At 48.5% G+C, this 22,413-nt stretch overlaps 1 protein-coding gene across 2 annotated transcripts; it reads left to right on the top strand.

Moving 5' to 3' along the window:
• The first annotated feature begins 950 nt into the window (after window positions 1–950).
• Window positions 951–21,009, top strand: PHKG1 (phosphorylase kinase catalytic subunit gamma 1). 2 transcript variants are annotated; one of them, XM_039507259.1, is made up of 10 exons: window positions 951–1,137; window positions 5,404–5,539; window positions 7,067–7,242; window positions 9,020–9,074; window positions 13,897–13,962; window positions 14,459–14,622; window positions 15,191–15,281; window positions 16,934–17,087; window positions 17,583–17,708; window positions 19,250–21,009. In XM_039507259.1, the coding sequence occupies exons 2-10, from the start codon at window positions 5,457–5,459 to the stop codon at window positions 19,499–19,501; spliced, it is 1,167 nt and encodes a 388-aa protein (XP_039363193.1). In that variant the 5' UTR covers window positions 951–1,137; window positions 5,404–5,456; the 3' UTR covers window positions 19,502–21,009. The 2 variants fall into 2 exon arrangements, with proteins under 2 accessions (XP_039363193.1, XP_039363192.1); XM_039507258.1 differs by having other exon boundaries at window positions 951–1,143.
• The last annotated feature ends 1,404 nt before the right edge of the window (window positions 21,010–22,413 follow it).

The following is a 22,413-nucleotide window of genomic DNA, read 5'->3' as shown; positions in this document are numbered from 1 at the left end:
GCAAGGATGCATGTAGATATGGGGGAAAGTTTGATAAGGTCACGAGACGAGTGCAACAGTTTGCATAATGGCCTGGGTAAGAATCTTTACCATTCTGTATCTTAAAGGTGGCTTTGTAGCCTGAGCACTTGCTCTTGAACCAAAGCAGAGATTTTTCTCTTCCCTCCCCATCATGACTTCACATTTTAGCCTCAAACTTACTTCTGTAAAGGTTTCCTAGGAATCCTGTGTGGCTGCTCCCATGGGAGCCCTGGCAAGAATAGCCGCAGTAGTTTAAACAGTGCGCATAGAATCCCAGTTACAAGGAACTGAGCAGATGTACTGCAGCAAAGGAGCTGAGACAAGAACCGGGAAAGGCAAAACTGGCAGGTGACCCATTTCAGCGGGGGAAGAACAGGAGGACAAGGGGGTCAAAGAACCCTCTCAACAGTATTATTGAGTATATAAATTAGCTTAAATGTTCAGAGCTCAGAGGGGGAAGCGAGCACGAAGGACCAAGGCGGTGAAGATGGGGCTTCTGCCTTCTCACCTTGTTACTACTCATCAAATTGGCTTTAGCTTAATTACCTCCCACTCCTCTGACAGCACTTCAGAAACATGCATGCTGGGGTTACTAGTCCTTTCTATGCTCTGTGCATGAATCCCATCAAATCTTACCTAATAACAGTTGTGAATTGGCTCCAAATGCTTAGAAAAAATACTGATCACTTACAAGAAACTACTCAGCCTGCTATTACAATTCAGTAACATGTAGGAGACCCAGGAAAGCGCTGCTACCTATTGAATGGTTTCTGATCCCTTCCAAATAGGGTCATTCATGTTGCTTTCCCCAACCTTCCGCTCCTAAGCAGAAATTAAACAAATGTTGTGGCGACGTACGTTCATGCCTGAGGCTCTGGCATTGCTTCCAAGTCGCACTGCAATTTATTTTTGGCTTTGCAGCCCTCACACGGACGCTGACCTGCAATGAGTTAGCAGCCGGGCTGAAGGCTGGGTTGTTATTGAGGGACTCAAAGTGATCTGTGTCTCAGACCCTTATCGTTCAAGTTCGTTTTGACTTTTGTGGTAGTAATTTGATCCCCAGTCGCTGCTCCAGGAAAATTTGGGCTGACGGTAGAAGGCAGAATCTGCAAAGAGGTAATGGTAAGTAGGGACCTGCTGTGTCTAGAAACAGCTCTCTAAAGGAAACAAGCAGTAGGAATACATCTACAAAGGAGAGTGTGGGGGAGTGTATGAAGCAACCGGTTAGAGCTACAAATCATTGATATGTTGTGATGTTTTATATAGCTCCTTACAAGCGATCACATAAAGCCTCAGTTGTAAGGCAGAGAGCCTTGTTTTCTTATGTGCCTGTGGCATGGTGGGTCCTTTTGGTACCCTAGAGGTAATTATGTAATCTTGCTGGAGCTGAAAGCCCCTCTCAGATCCACTAGTGAATGCTAAAACCAGCAGGATTTCTGAAACAAAAATATATTGTCCAATCAGGCCTTTGGAATAGACTGTGTCCAATTCCGCTGTCATTACAATATTGTAGCAGTGTAACCGGAATGACTCCATTGACTGCACTGGTGTCAAAGTAGAATTTAGCCCATTATCTTGCACTATTGAGCTTTGCCCTTTTACCAAGTATGTTAATTTAAAGGGTGCATCAAGAGTAGAAAGACTGGTACTAACAGTTCAGAGAGATGTTGGCCTGTATCTGCTCTATTCTGTAGGGTTTAATACGGGGTGGCCAAACCATGGCTCGCGAGCCACATGCGGCTCTTTTACAGTTAAAGTGCAGCTCCTGGACCCCTCCATGTCGTCCCCCGCTTCTCAGTCCAACAGATTGCCAGGGATGGGGAGTTCGGGGTTTCTGCCCTGCAGCAGGGTGGGGGGGATTGGGGCGCACCTGCTGGGGCCCCAAGCCTTGGCAGGCACTTCCCGTGGGGCAGAAGCCCCAAGCCCCACCACCCCGCCACAGGGCAGAAGACCCGAGCTCTCGCAGACATGCCCAGCTCTTGAGGTTATGATGATTATCATCTGTGGCTGCAAAAGTCAGTAAGTCTGTGTGTATACATTAAACCAGGGGTGGCCAATCAGTTATTTCAGGCTCTCAAAGTTTCAAAATACATGACATGGGGATAATATGAAATGCAGACTTGGTGCAGGTGTCTAGGTTTATCCATGCTGAGATAATCAATTTTCCTTCTCTAATTAAAGAGTAATATTACCCTGATAAAGAAGTCTCCTTTAACAGGACCAATAATACTACTGGACTCTCCTGCTGTTGTTAGTTCTTTACAACAGCCGCCTGTAAAGGGGGCCAGTGGATTTTAAGCAGCTCTGTTAGGCTGGAGCTTGCTGCATCCACTGAAGTCTATGGGAGCCCTCCCGCTGAAGAGAACTCCAAATCTAGGTCTTTTCTCCACAAAACTAGACAAAAAAAGAGACCTTAAAGGTCTGATCTTGCAAGGTGCTGAGCGTCTCCCAGGAGGTACAGAGCATTCTCAGCTCCCACTGAAGTCCTCCAATCAGGCCCTTAAGATTTTAAAAGCCCTTAGGATTCCAGCCTGGAAGGTGTTGAGCACCTTGGTGTGGCGGTACAGGGCCCTCAGCACCTCATGTGGAGAGGCCTTGTGGTGGGTGTATGTGCCCTGACACCACCTGCCTTGCCAGGTGCCACCCTTGCAGCTGAGCTCAGTAGACACTGAGCTTTTGCTATGGGTGTGGGACTCACTCCCCCTGTATACCTGCCTCAATTTCCCCCTTAAAAACAAGCCAAATCCACATGCCGTCTTGAGGACACTTTGTCAGAGGTGTGTTGGTGTTCTCTTTTCTCTGCCTGATCCTCCCGCTTATTTAAAATATCCCCTCGGTCTTGCCTTAGCTATTGGTTTATATAATGCTTGTGCACTTTCTAACTTGTATGTTGTCTCCAGCAGCTGAAAGAGCTTATAGGCTGCTCTTTATAAATTCAGTAGCCCTAAGCTGATTGATTGAAATTGGTTTGTGTTAGTGAAATAAGGAAGAGCATCCAACCCTTAGCCCTGATATAAATAAGCTAGACTGATATTAAGTGACTCAGAATGGAGCATAGGTCAAGACCAAAGACCTTCAAGAAGAGCGTTTTGTTTCTTAGAACCAGGCCAGGCCAGACACCATTTGAGGACATGAGCTGAATGCACTGTAGAAAAATGAAAGCACATCTGTAGGTATTGTAGCAGAATCATCATGTTACCGATAGGTCAAACAAAAAGACAATGTGGAGGCAAAATTGCAACACTGAGACTTTCTGGCCAACTGCCACTGGCCATGAAATAAACTTGGTGAACAGCCCCTCCAAAGCTTTCTGGCACTTTTACAAAAGAAACCTCTAATGCTAAACGGCTTATGTTAGAGGCCTGTTTTTCCCAGTGGTGCTGAGCACGCACACAACGGCTGGAGAATTTCAAGGCGGCCAGGGTCAGCGAGGAGCACTGTAGGAGTTCAGTTCCTCATAGGTCCCTGTCCCTAGGTGTCTCAACTGGGGTTCTGAACAAACAAGGCCATCTGTGAAAGTTAGGGCCTGGCCCTACTTCCTTTGCAGCCAAGAGAGCGTAGCATTGCCAACACTGTATTTAAAAAATAAGAGACTGTTTTCATAGTACCCTGTGTAACCCACACACCTCCTGGGTGCGGGGCTCTGTCCCATGTAGTGGCACCGAGATCACTGAGAGATTAATGACTCCGCTATAACCTTAGCTAAGAGCCTGTTGGCTTTTAGCTCATGCAGTAGAGGCTCATGCATTTAGCTCCAGAGGTCTCAGGCTCAATCCCTCCAGCCAACGACCTGGGCTGTCGGTGTTACACCCGCACTGCCCCTCCTCTTGATATTATCATTATTAAATAATGAGCATCACTCACCTACATTCGCCAGGGGTATTTCTTGCTGCTTTTTTGCAGCACTCAGCAACCGCCAGTGTTGTACAGAGAGGAGAACATAAGGGACATCCCTTGTAATAAGGGACTGTTGGCAATCCTAGCCACTGACTTCAACAGGAGCAGTGACTTCAACCGCCCCGCTTCCCTCTCACATGCACACACACAAAAAGAAACAGAAAAGAGTTTGTAAGTAAGCACTGGATGTCCCCAGGGAGATTCTGAGCACCCTTAACTCCCGCTAGGATCAGGCCCCAAGTCTACAGGTGCTGAATGGACTCTTGGAAACTTGGTTTCCAAACTGCTGTATTTCACAGTGATGATACTGGGAGTCTTAGAAACACAGAACATGTTATCCAAACCTTGACCTTATGAAACCGATCTGCTGCAAGCACAGTGCTTCATAACACGGAGCCTCGTGGGAGAAGTACAGATCTGAATGTCTCTATTTAGCATAACTAAAGTTTATGCTGATCAGCAGAATATCCTCCTAGCAGAAGCAGCAGCTCAGATGTCATCCAGCCCTAAAACTGTATTTGGGTGGGGTTGTTTTTTTTCCCCTTTCTCCGAGAGTCATTTTTATTTAGCTTTTTAATGGATTTTAAAAAATCCAAACACTTTAGACAGTTTTGTGATGCTTAATGTTTTATTTAAAAAGCTGACAATAATGTATCATTACTGGAGGAGGGTGGGAGGGCTCAGAAATAGCCATTGGCCAGTCTTGTTGACATGCTATAATCTATTGCAAAAGGACCCTGGTAAATAAGCCAACGGTTTCTCAAGTTTCTATTGATTTGGGTTGCCCAGTGTGAAACATTCCAAAAGGCCTGGTTTTCAGAGAGCACCAATCAGCCATTCTCTGAAAATCAGGGCCCTTTATCACAGTGGCTCCCAAACTAGGGGCGCGGCTTGTTCAGGGTAAGCCCCTGGCGGGCCGGGCCGGTTTGTTTACCTGCTGCGTCTGCAGGTTCGGCCGATCGCGGCTACCACTGACCGCGGTTCGCCGCTCCAGGCCAATGGGGGCTGCGGGAAGTGGCGGCCAGCACGTCCCTCGGCCCGCGCCACTTCCTGCAGCTCCCATTGGCCGAGAACGGCGAACTGTGGCCACTGGGAGCCACGATCGGCCAAACCTGCAGACATGGCAGGTAAACAAACTGGCTCGGCCCGCCAGGGGCTTACCCTGAACAAGCCGCGCCCCTAGTTTGGGAACCACCGCTTTATCACATCTCAAGTGGGGTACCAGTGGCTTCTGAAAACCTTGGCTGTTGATAGTGAGAGCAGCAGTGGTTTGAGCACAGGCCTGGGTGCCAGAAACTCTTCTGATGCAAGCTCACTGTGTGCACCTGTGCATACTACTTAACCTCTCTGTCTCAGCCGCCTGCTCCCCGTAGCTGTTAAATCAAGATAGTTACCTTCATTCCTCCCCATGGAGACTAGAGGGCTGGTTAGAGGAAACAAAGACAGCCATGGTACTATTTAGTAGTTGTTTTTTTCTTGTTTTAGCTATTTGTTACCTTGAAGCAAGGCTTTAGCGTGGGCCCAGTGAGGATCCAAACATGACCAAGGAGGAGGAGCTACCAGACTGGCATTCAGCCCAGGAATTTTATAAGAATTATGACCCGAAGGAAATTCTGGGCAGGTAAAGTGGGGTTTCTTAACGATGGGCCAGTAGTTTGTAAACAGAATTGCCAAAACCTGTTTGCGTTATTCATGCAATTAGTCCCACTGATTTGAATAGGACTCCATGTGAGAAAGTATTCAGTCCTATCGTTCCATGTACAAAAAAATTATATAGTACGTTTCATCCCGAAGTATATTTACAAAGCTGTCCAAGAATACAGAGATGTGGCTACTTCTGGAGAAGAATTATACAGCTGCGTAAGAATGAGAACCAGCCTGACTGTTTAGGGCAAAAATTGCTGGAAGACACCTCATCTGATAAAACCCCTCCTGCTATCACTTTGTGCAGAGGCGTTACGTTGCGAGCACTTTCTCGGGGTGCCCGGGACTGTAAGTCACTGTGGTATCCCTCTCCCTCAGCAACAGAAAGCCTGGCTAGGACTAAACTGGGTGTCAGCTCCCGAACACTGCAGCCTGTTAGCCACCCAAACGATCTCCTCAGGGCTCTGCCAGCCCTTACTTTGCCTTACAACTCCAAAGTGCTTCCCTATAGAGTCCAGCCCCTGTCACTGGACACTCTCAGTAACTACCAGCTTCACTGTTCCCCAGCTTGATTGGTACAACTCAGGTTCAGGTCCTTTGTCACACCACAGCATATATGGATAGTGAAACAATCCTACGGTTATTATCCAAGATTCAAGTGATGTCCGGGAAAGGATAATGGAAACGGAAATGGGTATTTGTAAAACAAAAATGGTACAGCACACTTCTGAGAGTCTACACTTAACAAAATCCTTGTCTAAAGCAGCTTCTGAGGAAAGCTTCCTTGCAGCGTTTCCTACCAGGACAGGTTGGGATCCTGTGTTCATGAATACCATCTCACTGCCTGATGACCTCCTCAAGAGCAGGATGCCAGAGTGCTGGCCCTGGCTCCCTAATGAACCCTCAAACAAAGCACTTACCCCTCTCCCCCACTGTTCCCCTCTTTCTGTAAATCTTCATTTACCTCAGATCTCTGGTCTGGCAGAAAACTTTTCCAGAGGAGTGATACCTTAATGCGAACGATAAGGACATATTGTCAGTATATATAGAAAACAGGGGCATATGCAGAAATCTAACTTTGACCCCTTTTGGGGGGGGGCATCTTCTGCAAAGATGATGGAGAGGGACAGGCTGTGGTAGGTGACGCACACCACGTAGCCCAAGGGCCAACCCTCAAGGAGCACGTTGCCAAACATCACTGGGACATTCTGTGCCCCCCCACCCCCAGCTCCGGCAGGAGCTCACGCTCCCCCACCCGTCCATTCTGCTTGCTCTTCTCCCCGCAGCCCTGGGGTCGGGAGGAGCTCGCCACCACGGCCCCAGAGCTGGAGGAATTCTGTGCCCCCAGTGGATTACTGAGGGGGGCTGTGCCCCCACCCCACCCTTGACCCAAACTCCCTTACCTCATCCTGTTAGCCCTGTGCTAGTGCACGAGCACCAGGAAGTGAAACTGGCTAGAAATTTTCCTCCTATTCCAATCTTTTCTTTGTCTTGGTCCTGGCAGAGGGGTAAGCAGCGTGGTTCGTCGGTGCATTCACAAACCCACCAGCCAAGAGTATGCGGTTAAGATTATAGACATCACCGCTGGTAATTTATCCCCAGAGGAGGTCCAGGAGCTGAGGAAAGCCACTATCAAGGAGATAGACATCCTGCGGAAGGTCTCAGGACATCCCAATATCAGTAAGTCAAAGCATTGGTGTGACTGGACACCCGGGTAACAAATTGATCAGTAGCTTTTCTCACCCCATTTTCTGTTCTAGGTATTCATAAGAGTTTTCAGATTTTGATTAATCCCTTTGGCTCCTTGAGCTGAAATCCCTACAGGGAAAGGATCCATCTTCTGTGGATGCCCCCCTGATGGTGTCTGATAGCGATATCTTGCTGGGAGTTGGCTCAAATCCTAGATGAGCAGGGCCCTCGCGAGCCCTCCTGCCACTCACTGCTTCCCCTAGACCCATAATGATCCCAGTCAGCATTTCTGGCAGAGCACAGCATCTGCTAGAAGCAAGATCCCAATGCTCCATGGAACCTGCAGCTGGGGAAGAAAGACTAGAGGAGGTGTTAGGCCCCAGATCCAAAGCTCACGGCCGTCAGGGATTTTAGTGTCTGTCAACACAGTGATTCCCCACTATCTATGATCCATGAAGATCTTTGCTTCAGAGCGAAGAGTATGGCTTGGTCTACACTACAAGCGTATGTTGGTATAACTATGTCGCTCGGGGGTGTGGAAAACCCACATCCCCAAGTGACATAGTTAGATTGACCTAACCACTGGTGCAGACAACTTCTCCCGTTGATGTAGCTATCACCTCTTCAGGAGGTGGAGGCCTATGCTGATGGGAGAAGCTCTCCCCGTCGGCGTAGGTAGCATCTTCGCTCAGGGCTACAGCACACAGCAGCTGCATTCTAAGTATAGACGAGTTCTGTGGGTGGCTAAAACCTGCAAATTGACACAGGACAAGAACCTCACTTCCGAGCCTGCTGTGTTCACATTTGATTCCTCAGGACCTTGGTTTGCAGGCTCCGGTACCATACGTGGAGCCTGAAATTCTGCCCTGACCCCTCTGGTGTTGTGTGTTTCACTTGTTAATGACTCAGCTCTTCTGAAAAGCACAGGCTGTGATCTCCTGGACAAGGTTTCCAGTTCTGCCTGATGAAGGGATTCTAGGAAATGGAAAGGCTGCTTCGCTGATTCCTGGGATTGGTTAGTTTCTCATATGGTTCCGGGAAGTCCCTTTCAGTGCAGTGCCATTAGAGGATCTGACCAGAGAAAGAGCTATAGGAAGGAACAAGGGGTGTAGCTAGAACCCGTTTCCCTGCAGGGCTGGGATGCAGTCCTACTGCCAGAAGTTTTAGGTAGCAAAGTTGACACTGGTGTCAGCAACAACTGCTTAGTTTTTCACTCTTGGGGAAGGGGGAGGAAGAGCCATTCAGGAATTCTGTGGCCTGTTCGGAGGCAGAATGTAATTTCCCCAGGAGGTATTTGGCCACTGTGAGGACATACCCTTTAGTGCCAGGGGCTGAGCACAGCTAGCCAGGACTTTGGCTTGCATCTCATCTGAAAGGGGAGGCCTCTAGTAGCCCAGTGGTCCCTAACCGTGCTGGGCCATTGCCTCCTCTCTGATTCACCCACACTGCTTTCTGCAGCACTGGGTTTTCCTTGGTGGTGTCCCAGCCAGAGACGAACCAAGCTCAGCTCAGGACCCAATCCAGCAAGGTGCTGGGTGACTCCTGCAATGTGTCATGCACTCGGAGCTCCCACTGAGCTCAGTGACAGCCTAGGGCACCCAGCCACCTTCCAGGATTGGGGAGCTCTGAGATGAGCTCACATTTTCATCCTTAGGGAGTCAGTGGATTAGAATCTCTTTGGGGCAGGGAACGTGTCTGACTGCACGTACATAGAGCCCCGGGTAAGTTACAGCACTGTCATGATAGTTGATATCATGTTTTATTGCAGTTCAGCTGAAGGATAGTTATGAATCCCACACCTTTTTCTTCTTGGTGTTTGACCTGTAAGTACCATCTGTTTTGTTTTTTGTTGTTTTTTTTTGGGGGGGAGGGGTGTTGTCCTCCTGTCTGTCTGATTGATCAGTGGGGGCATGTTCTGTTTGGTGACACCCATTCAATCCTTACTGAAGTCAATGGGGTTTAGAGTTACGGATCCGACAGCAAAATCTGGTCCCTGGGATGTGTCGATTTTCCTATTAGTGGTCGCTGTAGCAAACTGAAGTTGTGACCATAAAGGAGTGGGCCCCCATCCCACAACAGATCATCCTTAGCCTGATAACATGCAGGGCTGGCTTTAAAAGCACGCAAGACAAGTAACAGGCTGGCACGCTGAGCTATTCCTGGCCTGATCCCCTCTCCTGGCAGCAAGTCCAGAGGAGATTTCCTTGGTTGTCTCCCCGCCAATCACTAACGGAGCTCCACTCTGTTTAGGACCCAGTACAGCCAGGTGTTGGATGGCTCCTGCAGAGTGGTGAGCACCTCCTGCTCCCAGTGACCTCCGTGGGAGCAGCAGGCACCCAGTCACCTCAGCACCCAGTTCATACTCAGGCACAGCAGAGTTGGGTGTTGTGGGGAGAAGTAACTGCCAGCCAGTAACCTCTAAACCTCAGCATCTTGGAAGGTTCTGGCTGGTCAATGGAGGTGATCTTCCATAACATAAACCAGGTGACGTGTGCTTTTCTGTATGACCCAAGCAACCAGTGCAGAAAGCCTCCCAAGCGCCTGATCTGGTCGGACTCGAACACCCTCAAACTCTGGCTGATGGAGCTGGGATTCTGGTTTGGGTCCAGCTCGATAACAGAGGCACATGAAGCTGCCAAAAGGGCTACGCAATCGACGCAGGTTTCTCAGGAGCTCCACCACCCGTGCACATACAGCTGGCTTCAGCTGGCAGAGGGAAAGTTGTTCTATCGAGTAGCTGGTGCCAAGCAGTGTGTGAGGTTAGGAATGCGGCACAAGGCAAAAAAGGAGTTGAAGGCGGGATTTTTTTTTTAAAGCCGTTCCTGCCATGGGCGCCGGATTTGTATATATCTGTGGTGCCCAGAACAGGCCCAAGCAGAGCTGTCACGTCCATAGGATGGACCCTGGGCCCTGCGCTTTGGGGGGCCCCACGGGTCAGGGGGACACGGGGTCCAGGACGGCCTGAGGGGTCAATGGGGGGGGCCTGGCAGCAGCAGCAGTAAGCAACGGGGTCCCAGCCCGCTCCGCCCCGCCGGCTCCCAGTGTCGCTCGGGGGGAAAGCCAGAAAGAGGCGGGGCGGGCATTTGGCAAAGGGGTGGAACGGCGGCAGGAAGAGGCAGGGGCGGGGACGTGGGGAAAGGGTGGAGTGGGGCCGGGATGGGGGGCAGAGTGGGGGCAGGCTGGGGCTGAGTCGCTCACTGCTGCCGGCGCCAGGCCCCGCGCTAGCCCCCCATGCTGCCCTGGACCCTGCGTCCCCCTGAAGTGCAGAGCCCGCGGCAGTTGCCTCAGTCCGTCCTAAGGACGGGACGGCTCTGAAAATATCAGCCCAAACACTGGTGGAGCCAGGCCCCTGATCCTGAATATTGGTGGAGCACGGGCACCACGGGCCCATATAACTCGCCGCCTGTGGTTCCTCCGGTCCCGGCCACAGGCAAATCAATCGCCAGAGCGGTCACCGGGAGAAGGTGAAACGCATAGTCAAGGACACAGAGAAACAACGATAAGACTTTGCACTTCCCCAGCATCCTCTGTCTGAGGCTCTCCAAGAGCTTTACAAGCCGAGTGCACTAATCTCACTGCCCCGCGAGGCTGGGAAATAGCGTCACCCTCACTTTACAGCTGGGGGAAGAGAGAGCATAAGAGACTTGGCCAGAGTCACGTCCCAAGCCGGTAGCTGAGGTGGAAACAAGTCCCACGTGTCCGGATTCCCATGCTGTACCCTTGGAGCCCTGCTGCCTGACGATAGCAGGATCACAGCTGATCACTCCATTCCTGCTTAGCCAGGATTACGAAGAACACGTCCCTTGAGTTTGCCTCCCAGCCACATTAAAGGTCCCAACAGTCTGGTTGGTGGGGGAATGAGGGGGTATCCCTTTTATAGAGGGCACCCTCCAGTACTCCCGCAGCATGGCAGGTGATACACGGGAAATCCCTGCATCTAACTGAGGGGAGAAAGGTAGCCAGGAAGGGCATGGCGAGACCTCAGGTGGCCCTCAGAGTGAAGGCGGCTTTGCTGGCTATGATGCTGGGTGTCCCCGTTCCCACCTTACTGTTCTTCATCCCCTGCTCTCAGGGGCTTCCCTGTGTACACCCACCGAGCCGGCTGGCTAAATGAGACGTGAGCGTCAATCTCCCGTCAGCAGACACCAAGCAGGTGGCCTCTGTTCCAGTAACCGTTGCAAAAGGGCATTTGTGAATGGAATTTCACACAGGCCCCAAACCCCACCAGGCGCCCGGCTGCACTTTGCAACGTATCCGACTCCGCCAGGCCTCAACGCTGCAAGCCCAAGAACATTTTCTTCACTGCTAAGGCTGCAGCCTCCCCTGCCAATACAGGGCTGGCAGCCATCTCCCCCTTCCCCCCCGTTGTGGGAGCGAGCGGGATTGCTCAGGTTTCCCTGTAACCTTTGGCGAGGTCCGTCATAGATCCTGGAGTCTATTTATACATTTGGCCCCGTCTGCAGCCTCAGAACTATCTGTGTCATGTGCAATGCTTCAACTTCTGATCAGTCAGGGCTTGTGGTTTCAGCCAGCTCTTTAGAAGGTAACCCGGTGGAGTGGGAAAGGTGCGAGCTCTGTGGCTTAGACCGGATTTAACTCAGGGTGTGATCTTGCACCGAGTCAGTTAAACCAGTGCAACTTTGTGCGGGGACAAGCCCAGAGAGATGCTTTTCTGTCGCTGCTCTGAGGTGGCTACATTAACCCATCTCCTTACGCCTCATAGCCACCCTTAGCATAAGAGCCCTGGATCTGAATGCGTCCAGTGGGGCAGGCTAAGCAAAAACATGTGTCTCTTGTGGAAAAGCTCCGAAAGCTAATTGAGTGCAAGAAATCACTGCATATATCAGCCAAAGCGCTTCTGGGCCTGGACAACATCTCAGGGCACAAGGGAATGCGGCTCCGGCTTAGAGTGTCATCTCCAATGGCGCTACAGCATGGGAGGGTGTGCGACTAGCCAGTGCCGTAAAAATGGGACTCAGGAAATCTGCCACCAACTTCCTGTGTCGTCGAGGGCACGTCGAAAAAGAAGTTGAAATTTCATTTTAGTTGCTTTGGGCCTCTGTTCCCCAGCTGAGGCTCCCAGCCTCATTGGGGTTTAGTGGGAATAACGCAATTCATGTTTATGAGGGTGTCACAGGCCGTGGCCCCACTCCTGTCTTCTCCCCGCAAAAATTGCACAGATTCCCTTGGTTGTGCCTTCCCCGTGTCTTTTGACTTTGTGTTCCCGCCACCAACCAGTCCTTGCGTGACAGCCTAGTGACAATATGAACTGCCTCTTGGCCCGCTCGCCAGAGCTGGAAGGTAACAGAGGACCCCCTGTTCTGAGCCTCTGTCTGGCTAGGCTCAGCTAGCCCTGTTTCTCCTTCTCTCCTTTCCGGGCCACCTCTTATCAGCCTAGGGCTGATGTGTAATCAGCTCAATTACTGATTGAGTAATTAACACCCTCCCCCCCCCATCAGCTTCCTATTAGGGAACTAATTACTATCAGAGTGATCAGAGTGCAGGCTCACCCATTTGCACCCTGCACTCTGTCACAGAGGGGCTGAGAATCTAGGTGAAAAGTCCTACAGAAAAAACAGTAAATACATAGTTTTGAGTGTGTTGGGTGGTCAGAAAAACTACTATTTGTTGTGCAAAACACTAGGGGAGTGTTCCTTTAAATAGTTTGTGAGCCTTCTAGTGGTGCTCATGGTGTTCTATGTTTTAAAAGCTGCCAGAACCCACCCAGAGCAACCAGCCTACATATGTAATGATGCCTTGAATGTTGTGTATTTTCAGTAAATATGGTTATTTGGACCCTACTGTGCCTCTGTGGTTCCTTCATATTATGTTTGTGGTGTAAAAGGCAAGAGAAACAACATTATTTAGAACTGGCAGCTTCTTATCAACCAGATCTATTGCCTGGGGGTATTTGGAATCATCTCTGTGCTCTTTAGTGACCAAGATAAAGGGCTTACTCTTGTTAAGTCAAAAACAATTCCAGGAGAGGGGATCTGGGTTCTTTCCTAGTCCTGCGTCAGTGGAATTGTTAACTAATTTCACTGGCAAAAGCTTTTTACTGCTGATGATGCAAGAACCAGAGAGAACCCAGCTTGACTCTCAGATCTCAGAGTGAGCTTATGGGGCTGATTAATGCAGGGTTGGGGGGGAAGAAATCTACTCCCTTTTACTTGTGAATTGAATAGAATTCAGTGTTACCAACTCTTGTGATTTTATTGTGATACTCATAATCTTTGTTGCTTTTCTTAAAGCTTCAACTCCTGGAGTCAAGTGATTATGTGAGACTCCCAGCTTTAATTTTTTTTAAAGTATGATTCCTCATAGTTACAGAGAAAAGCTTGAAAACATGACCCTACAGGGTTCAAAGTTCAGAAGGCAAATCAAAAGAACCCCACGTTTATGGTTTTACAAATCTCATGATTTTAAAGCCAAATCTCTTGATTGTTTGAGACCTGATACTTGATTTTTGCAGGCTAGGGTTGGAGATACTGAGATTTGCTTGAGGTCACCGAGAGACAAACAGGGAGCCCCCTAGACCTTTTCCAGGGTTGTTGCTGCATTTTACACGTAGCGGTTGATTCCAAAGATTTTATTGCCATTTTACATTGTGGCTGTGACTCAAGTGCCTTGTCTTCCTAAACACAGAATGAAGAGAGGAGAGCTCTTTGATTACCTCACAGAGAAAGTCACCTTAAGTGAGAAGGAAACCAGGTATGGTGAGACAGACTTGAACAGCACAGTGGTTCTGCCAGTGTTTCCGCCTGGACAAACAGTGGCATTTTGGACTTGCTAGTCACAAGCTCCCCGAAAAGGTCTCCAGGTCTGAAATGGGGTCTCTCACAGCCCAGGTTTCAAACCTTTCAGTTCCCGAGGTTGCCCAAAACTGCTGCTCTCAGCTGGCAACTTGTCAGGAGTGCAAGGGGTTGCACTTACAGGCACTTTTTGGTCCACACCCAGCTTCAATGGAACATAAGGACAACCAGTGTCTGTTCCTAGGGCCAGGTGGCAAAGCTCACTCTCAGGCTACTGAATTGGACACTGGGGTTCAGAGCTACAGTGCTCATCTCATTGCCTAGAAGCAAGATGAGCTCAGTGTGTCTCCATCATTCTCAGGGGAGAGGAGAAGAGGGTATGGGATCTCTTTTTGGAGGGGTTGCTTGGCTGAAAGAGAACTTATCTTCCCCCACCCCATTATCATCCCCTCTAGGAAGATCATGCGTGCACTGCTGCAAGTGATCCAGTACCTCCATTCCATGAACATTGTCCACAGAGACCTGAAGCCGGAGAACATTCTCCTGGATGACAACATGAACATCAAGCTGATGGACTTCGGCTTCTCCTGCCAGTTGAATGGGGATGAGATGCTCAAAGGTGGGATGATTATTTTAATCACAGCAGTCAGAGGAGAAGACCTTCTAGATTGTCTATGCTATCCCGTTGGCAGGGCAGGCTTGCTCCTTCAGTCTATACACCAGTACTTTGTCAAGCCTTGCTTTAAATGTCTTAACCAAAGGGCCTTCTACCACTTCCCATTATACTGGCTTCTCCTCTGGAAGTTCATCCTAAATTTTCTCTCTTGATTTCTACAAGTTGCTCCTAGTTATACACTCCTGTGCCATTCCATACTAGCTTTCCCCATCACAATCTTACTTGCAGATACTAGTTATTTCATAGCCCATTGGGACAAGATTATTCAAAGGCACAAATGGCTGTTTGGCTTGGTCACTCTTCTCCTTGCCTACATTACAGGTTATAACTCGATATTGGACTCCCCTGATAAGATACCACTGAAGCGTAGTTAAGGGCTATGTAACACACACTGGAAACATTCTGTCCAGCAGCAGCCGCTCAATGAATAGCTATTTACTGGTTACAGGGTGGTACAAACCTCTGCAAATTCACTGACGTTAAAGTGAAAAGTTCCATCCCTTTCTTGCAGAAATCTGTGGCACTCCCGGGTATCTAGCACCTGAAATATTAGAGTGCTCCATGGATAAGGACCATCCAGGGTATGGAAAGGAAGTTGACATGTAAGTAGAACATTCATATGTAGTGACAAACTTTCCTAGTAACTGGAGTGAACATCTCCCCCCTTTGCAATGGGGTTTACTGCTGAAATTCTCATGCTTTTGGATGCTGGGAAAAGCAAGAGGAGCTCATACAAACTAGTCTCCAAGGATACGAGATCTGAATACCAGCCACAACTGGCTGGGGTCAGTGAAGAGGTTATACGATGCACAGAGCGAATGACATGGGCTAATGGTCTACACAGCGAGCCAGGAATATCAGATTTCTAATCCCAGCTCTAACAAATTCTCTGCCTCAGTTTCCTCATCTTTGCCTATTATGTGAGCATACAGTGCTAGAGAAGTAGTATTATTTACCGTCAACGGTCTATACCATGGGGGTAACAACCCTGCTAACTAACCGTCGCAACACCTGTGAGGCAGGTGAACAGGCGTTTTGAAGGGGGATAACACACAGGTCCAGATCCATAAAGGTATTGAGGTGCCTAGCTTCCACTCAATTCAATCTTTAGTGCTATGTAGGTGAAAAGCACTAAGTGTCATTAATAATAATGAGCAGTGCACGAGTGGGTGTCCAAAATGGTTCTTTGCCTTTTCATACTGACAAGCCCTGAAATTGGGTTTGATACACTCACAGACAGAGCAGTCAGAAAACAATGCGCTTCTAGGGCCTGATCCTGTTCCCCATGAAGCAAATGGGAGCTTTGCCAGCGACTTTAATGGGCACAAGGCCAGGCCTGTGCAGATTAGTAACTGGAAACAGACACGTGATGACTAGACAGCTGAGCTGCTTTCTCAGCTCTCTTCTTGGGCGAGTCACCTGAATTAAGCTAGGCACCTGACAAGCCTCATGTGTGCAAAGGACATTTGCTGTGTAAGGTTCTCCCATTCCTGGCTGGCCAGCCGTGACAGAGCGACTCCAGCACACTCACCACTGACAGCACAGGCTTGTAAGGAGCTGACTCCTGAATTACACTGCAGCACAGTCCAGACAGCTGACTCCTACGCTGCAAGGATGGGGCTGGGGGGCATACAAGGCCAACTGGCTTTACCGGTGATAAGCCTGAAAGGCAAAATATCCCTCTCTCTCATGGCCCAGCAGAACTTCCCCACAGTCTAAAGCAGTGAAATCAGAACAGGTCCAGAATAAAAGTCTCTAACTCACAGCTTCTCTGGGCTAGCACGGTGGCTCCGGTGAGCAAGGAGGGCCACTCCACTCTTCTGCCTCAGCATCTACTCTGGCTTCCTGTTCTTTCGTACACAGAAGAAGCCATAGGTTGTTTCTCCTCCTACACAGCCCCTCACCTACCCATGCTTATGTGCCTAACCTAATGAGCCCCACCTGAGGGAACTCTTCCCTCCTCATTACCAGCAGAGGCAGTTTTTCACAGGTGTGGTCTGTTCTGCCGACCCTCCCCTCTCCCAGCTTGACGGAGTGTGAGATTCAAACACCCCAGTGTAGGCCCGAACCCTGCTCTGGCCTCCAGTTTTGTAACTGGGCCCTATTTGTCTAATAAGCTGAGCACCCCGGAGCCATCTGACATGCAGCTCTGGATCAGGATTTTGCAGTCTATGCCTGTCTTGGCTTCCTTGACGGGAGCGATACTAATGAATGTGCCCAGGGGACTGATACCGGTCCGCTCTGCCTTTGGCAGGTGGAGTAGTGGCGTGATCATGTACACTCTGCTGGCCGGCTCCCCGCCCTTCTGGCACCGGAAGCAGATGCTCATGCTGCGGATGATCATGAGTGGGAATTACCAGTTCAGCTCTCCGGAGTGGGATGATCAGTCAGACACAGTCAAAGATCTGGTGAGCGCTTACTTGCCATGGAAGGAATGGGAGAAACGGGGAATCTCTCCAGCTTTACTAGTGGGGTAGGGTGGCCTGGTGGATGCACTAGTAGCATGGGGATTCTACTCCTGGTTCTGCCCTGGGTGATCTTGGGCAAGTTACTTAGTCTCTGTGCCTCTTTTTCCCCATCCCAACTTTTATCAGTCTTGTGAGTATAGCCTGTAAGCTCTTTGGGGTAAGGACTGTTTCTTACTGTGTTTGTACAGTGCCTAAAGAAATGACCCCCCAATCTTGGGTAGGGCCTTTAGGCTCTACTGTCATACAAATAATAAATAACCCTCAAAGTATTTCTAGACCCTGCTCTTCTCATGCAATCTCGAGGCCTGAGGAACCAAAGACAGACAAGAATCCAGTAGTGGGGACACCTGACGGAATGCTCCTGGGACAGGGTAACGATAAGGAGAGAAGGGCACGTCCGGCTGTGCCAATCCGTCTGACTGTGCCTTCCTGCAGATTTCCCGGCTCCTGGTGGTGAATCCTAAGAAGCGCTACACAGTTAACGATGCGCTGGCCCACCCGTTCTTCCAGCAATATGTCGTGGAGGAAGTACGGCACTTCAGCCCTTTAAGGAAACTTAAGGTAACCGAGTTTTTTTAGATCCTTCCATCAGGACTGGCTGACGGTGACATTTCAAACATGTTAGGAACATAAGAACATAAGAATGGCCACACTGGGTCAGATCAAAGGTCCATCTAGCCCAGTATCCTGTCTGCCGACAGTGGCCAATGCCAGGTGTGAGATCACATACAGCCTTCAGCTGGTTTATTATTTATTCATCATGGTCGATAGCCACGGCTCCAACACTGATTTGATTGCTAATGAGGGTGAAGGATCAGGCTCTTAAAGATGGGCCCAAACCATAACTAGGGAGCCAAACTTTGGGACTGAATTTTGTAGCTTGGGTTCATCTCTAATGCACAGGAAGTAATAGGACTTAAACAAAACGGATCTATCCAGTAGATTAGTGCTTTAGAGAGACAACACAGTGCAGGTCCTTGATACATTATAGATGACCAGATGGAGGCCCGTCTCAAAGCAGTGCCCATGTAGTTTATTTTTTATATATCCCAGTGGGTTTACCACTGAAATTCTTAATGGAAGAAGCGTGTTACACAGAGGGATTTGAACAAGGAAAAGATAGACTGGGCACCAAAATGGCAGATGAAAGTTGATGTTGATAAATGCAGAGGGATGCATATTGGAAAACATAATCCCAACTATAGAGACAAAATGATGGGGGTCTAAAGTAGCTGTTACCACTCAAGAAAGAGATCTTGGAGTCACGGTGGATGGTTCTCTGAAATCATCCACTCAATGTGCAGCAGCAGGCAAAAAAAGTGAACAGAACGGTAGGAACCATTAAGAAAGAGATAAATAGAAGATAGCAAATATCATGCCATTATATAAATCCATGGTATGCCCACACCTGGAATATCTGTGCAGTTCTGGTCTCCCCATCTCAAAATAGAAAAAATATAGAGAAGGGCAACAAACATTATTAAAGGTTTGAAACAGCTTCCATATGAGGAGAGATTAAAAACACTGGAATTGTTAGGCTTGGAAAAGAGATGACGAAGGGAGGATTGATAGTCTATACAATTATGAATGGTTTGGGGAATGTGAGTGAGGAAGTGTTATTTACCCCTTTACATAACACAAGAACCAGGGGTCACCCAATGCAATTAATCGACAGCAGGTTTAAAACAAACAAAAGGAAGTATGTCTTTGCACCAGGCACATTCAACCTATAGAACACATTGCCAGGGGATGTTGTGAAGGCCAGCTTCAGAAAGGAATTAGGTAAGTTCACGGAAGATAGGTTTGTCAATGGCTATTGGCCAAGATAATCAGGGATGCAACCCCATGCTCCAGATGCTGGGGCTGGACGACTGGATGACAGGAGATGGATCACTTCATAATTGCCATGTTCCGTTCATTCCCTTTGAAGCATCTGGCATTGGCCACTGTCAGAAGACAGGAAGATACTGAGCTAGATGGACCATTGGTCTGACCCACTAAGGCCATCCTTATATGTTAACGAATCAGTTTAAATTGATAGTCTGTTGATTAATTTCAAAAGCAGTTGCCTTTTCACATGAACTGGCTACATTTCATTTCAGGTCATCTGCCTGACAGTTCTGGCATCAGTCCGCATCTATCATCACTATCGGAATGTCAAGCCAATTACCAGGGAGGTAATAATGAGAGACCCCTACGCTCTGAAACCCATTCGCAAACTGATCGATGCCTGTGCCTTTAGAATCTATGGACACTGGGTGAAGAAAGGAGAAGCACAAAACAGAGCAGCCTTATTTGAGAACACTCCAAAGGTGATTTTGATGAGCTTAGCCGCAGAGGAAGCGTTATTTTGATTTATCCCTGAGTAAAACTGCTTCAGCAGCATCTTAGCGTAAGTTTGTAAGAGCTAAGGCGAGCAGACGCTCTGAAAACTAACCGCAGTCTCCTTTATGTTTTCCCAATAAAATCTCAATAGATAATATTAAAACCCAGGGTGTGCCAAACCCCGACATCCTTATTTGGCCTTCAAAAGATGCCATGTGCACAAACCTCGGCAGAGCCCCATCAAACGTCAATGAATTTTGCCTGTGTAAGGCCTCTGTGCTTTGGCCTTGCCGGACTGATATTCAACTTTCCTACAAAATGACATATAAGGGCCTGTTTTTTTTAAGAAGTGGCTTCTAATTTTGCAGCTGTAATTAACAGTGTGTGTAAATATACCCTCAGATCAGGCAGGTGAACATCTTAAATGGCAGCATTTGTGCCCCCAAATTAATTTCACCTGAATGTTTTTTGGGGTTTTTTTTGGCCTGGAATGAATGGCAGGCACAAAATTGGTCACCAAGATGAGGCACTTTTGAAAAAGAATAGAGATGGGGGCCCAAGCAAAATCCTAGCTGTGGCATTCGGGTACGGCTCCAGCTCTGGACATCACAGCTCTCTAATGCAGAGGGAACCAATAGGATATGCAAGAACAATAGAATACACGTATTGCCTCTCCTGTAGGCACCACATCCTTTCATTGGCAGGATGGGCCAGGCTCCCCCGAGCTGTGGTAACAGAAGGATGCGAGCGAGCACCCTCACACCTGTGTGGAATCCCCGCCAGCAGTGGTGGCAATATTTTCTGTTATTGCCATTTGCTACGATCAGGCTCATGTCGCTCTTTCTGGTGCCCTCCTGCTTCAGCTAGGGCCTTCATCCTGTAAGCGACACCTAGGCCGACCTTTGCACCTGCCCCAGTGCAGTCAGTGGAACTCCATGTGTGCGCAGAGGATCACCTCTGGGAAGCAACTTGCCAGATTGGGGCCTCGGTGTCTGGCCCAGGCCAGCCTGAGGTTTCAAAGCCTGGCTTTCAGGTAGTGGGCACGACCTTTTCTGTGAAGATGATAGATTGGCCAAGGCAAAGATAATGAGTTTGGGGCACAATCAGGCCAAGGTAAGCAGTGGGGTCATGGCAGCTGGAGGGAATCTAAATTAGATGGGGAGCTGGGTAAAAAGAAAAATCAGTGTGATGTTATTAGCAAGTTCAGGGAGACGGGGAGTGAAGGTGAGAGGCAGAGAGGAAAGGGGACAGGGATGTGGAAAGCAGCTCCACCAATGGGACACTTGCAAAATGCTAACCTGTTACATTCAATTGACTGAGGTTAAAAACCACCCGAAGAAGCTGGACAAGCTTTGTTTTTACAAGGCGGATGTTGTTATTAGAGATTCTGGGCCCAGCCTTCACCGGCAGGACCTTAAGATAGGGTGGCTTATCCCACATCACTTATGAAAATCAAGTCTTTCAGGGCACGAATACCCTGTTTTGGGTGCTTCACTGCAAAGGCAAGTGTTCATTGCCTGTTTTACCATCTGTAAAATGAGGCTAATGATACTGACCTCCTTTGTAAGGTACAGTACTTTGAGAGCCACTGATGAAAAGTGCCATATAAAGGCTCGGTATTATTCACTGAGCTCTCGCTTCATTTAGCTTTGGGGCTAACACATTTTCTACTCTATTAAGAAAAAAAAGCCTCCCCCCTGGGCTGTAGTACAATTGGTAGTTTATAACTCAGCCTTTAATACAAGCTGAGGAAACCTTCCCTGCCTGCTTGCCCACCAAACGCTGAAAATAAAAAAAGAAGTTGTGACAAAACCACCACCCTCAAATTTGTCAGTAGGAAAAAGTGGACCTGTCCAAATCCCCCAAATGGCAAAAGGCTGCCTGAGTGTGAAAACAGCAATTAGAGCCTTCATCTTAATGGACTTGATTGACTCCTTCCTTTCTATCATAGATAGGGCATATTCTGAAGGGTGACTAGCATCTCACATAGCACTCTTCCTAGCCAACAGATTCCATCACGTCATTATCCCTGCCAGCCTTAGTTACCGCGGTTATAACCAGTCAATCTATAAACAACACCTTACGGGTGATAGATGTTTCATTTCCAAAGCTTTAATGCACTATGTTGAAGAGTAGCAATTCATTTTATGCATCTACAACTTAGGCTGATTTTTTAAACAGCCTTTGAGTGATGGAAAATGCACATTGCAGCTAACGGTGACTCATGTATTGCATGTGTATTTAGGAGACATTTTAAAAGATACAGGGCTCATACACAGACCTCAAAATGGTCAGGGGCTTCAGTTTATGTCTATTTGATCAGTGCATCTGTCCGTGGTTTTGTAAACTGTTTACATGTCAATAAATAGGCTTAATTTTACTTAGCTGGTGTGACGTGGCATTGTTAAGCTGGTGCCTGTTGTATTCTGTCAAGCAACATAATATTAGGCTGGGATTTGCAAAGGGGCCCAAGGCATTAGGTGCCCAACTCCCACGGGATGCCAATGGGAGTTAGCTAACGCCTTTAGCTCACCCCCTTTTGTAAACCTCAGCCTTAATGCTTAGCATTGATAGTCAGCTGCTTTAGACACTAAGTAATTGATCCTCCCAATAGCCCCTATGTTTTATTATCCCTGTTTTCAAGGTGGGGAAACTCAGGTAGAGCTGAGGTTAAGGGGCAGATTGTCAGAGGTATTTAGGCACTTAAAGCTGGAGATAGGAGCCCTTAAACCAATGGGAGTTTGATTTAAAATGGGAATTAAATCAACAGCTGTCAGATGCCTGGGTGTTTTTGGAAAAAATCGCACTAGGTGCCATCCGCAGCTTTGACAATCTGGCGACAAGTGACCAGCCTCAGGTCTCCTGAGCTGTGTCTACAATGCTCTTGCTTCCTAAAATTTCCCACCTCTGCAGCATGGGTGATGATAGCAACAATGGGAAT

This window comes from Mauremys reevesii, linkage group 20 (assembly GCF_016161935.1).
Source record: "Mauremys reevesii isolate NIE-2019 linkage group 20, ASM1616193v1, whole genome shotgun sequence".
In the NCBI taxonomy this organism is placed as follows: Eukaryota; Metazoa; Chordata; order Testudines; family Geoemydidae; genus Mauremys; species Mauremys reevesii.
This window is presented reverse-complemented; position numbering and strand designations above follow the sequence as displayed.

Bases quoted from the DNA above. Each gene is read 5' to 3' on its own strand.
- PHKG1 (XM_039507259.1), top strand. From the start codon at position 5,457: ATGACCAAGGAGGAGGAGCTACCAGACTGGCATTCAGCCCAGGAATTT. The intron at 15,282-16,933 runs GTAAGTAGAACA...TGCCTTTGGCAG, and splicing joins TATGGAAAGGAAGTTGACAT to GTGGAGTAGTGGCGTGATCA. The intron at 17,088-17,582 runs GTGAGCGCTTAC...GCCTTCCTGCAG, and splicing joins CAGACACAGTCAAAGATCTG to ATTTCCCGGCTCCTGGTGGT.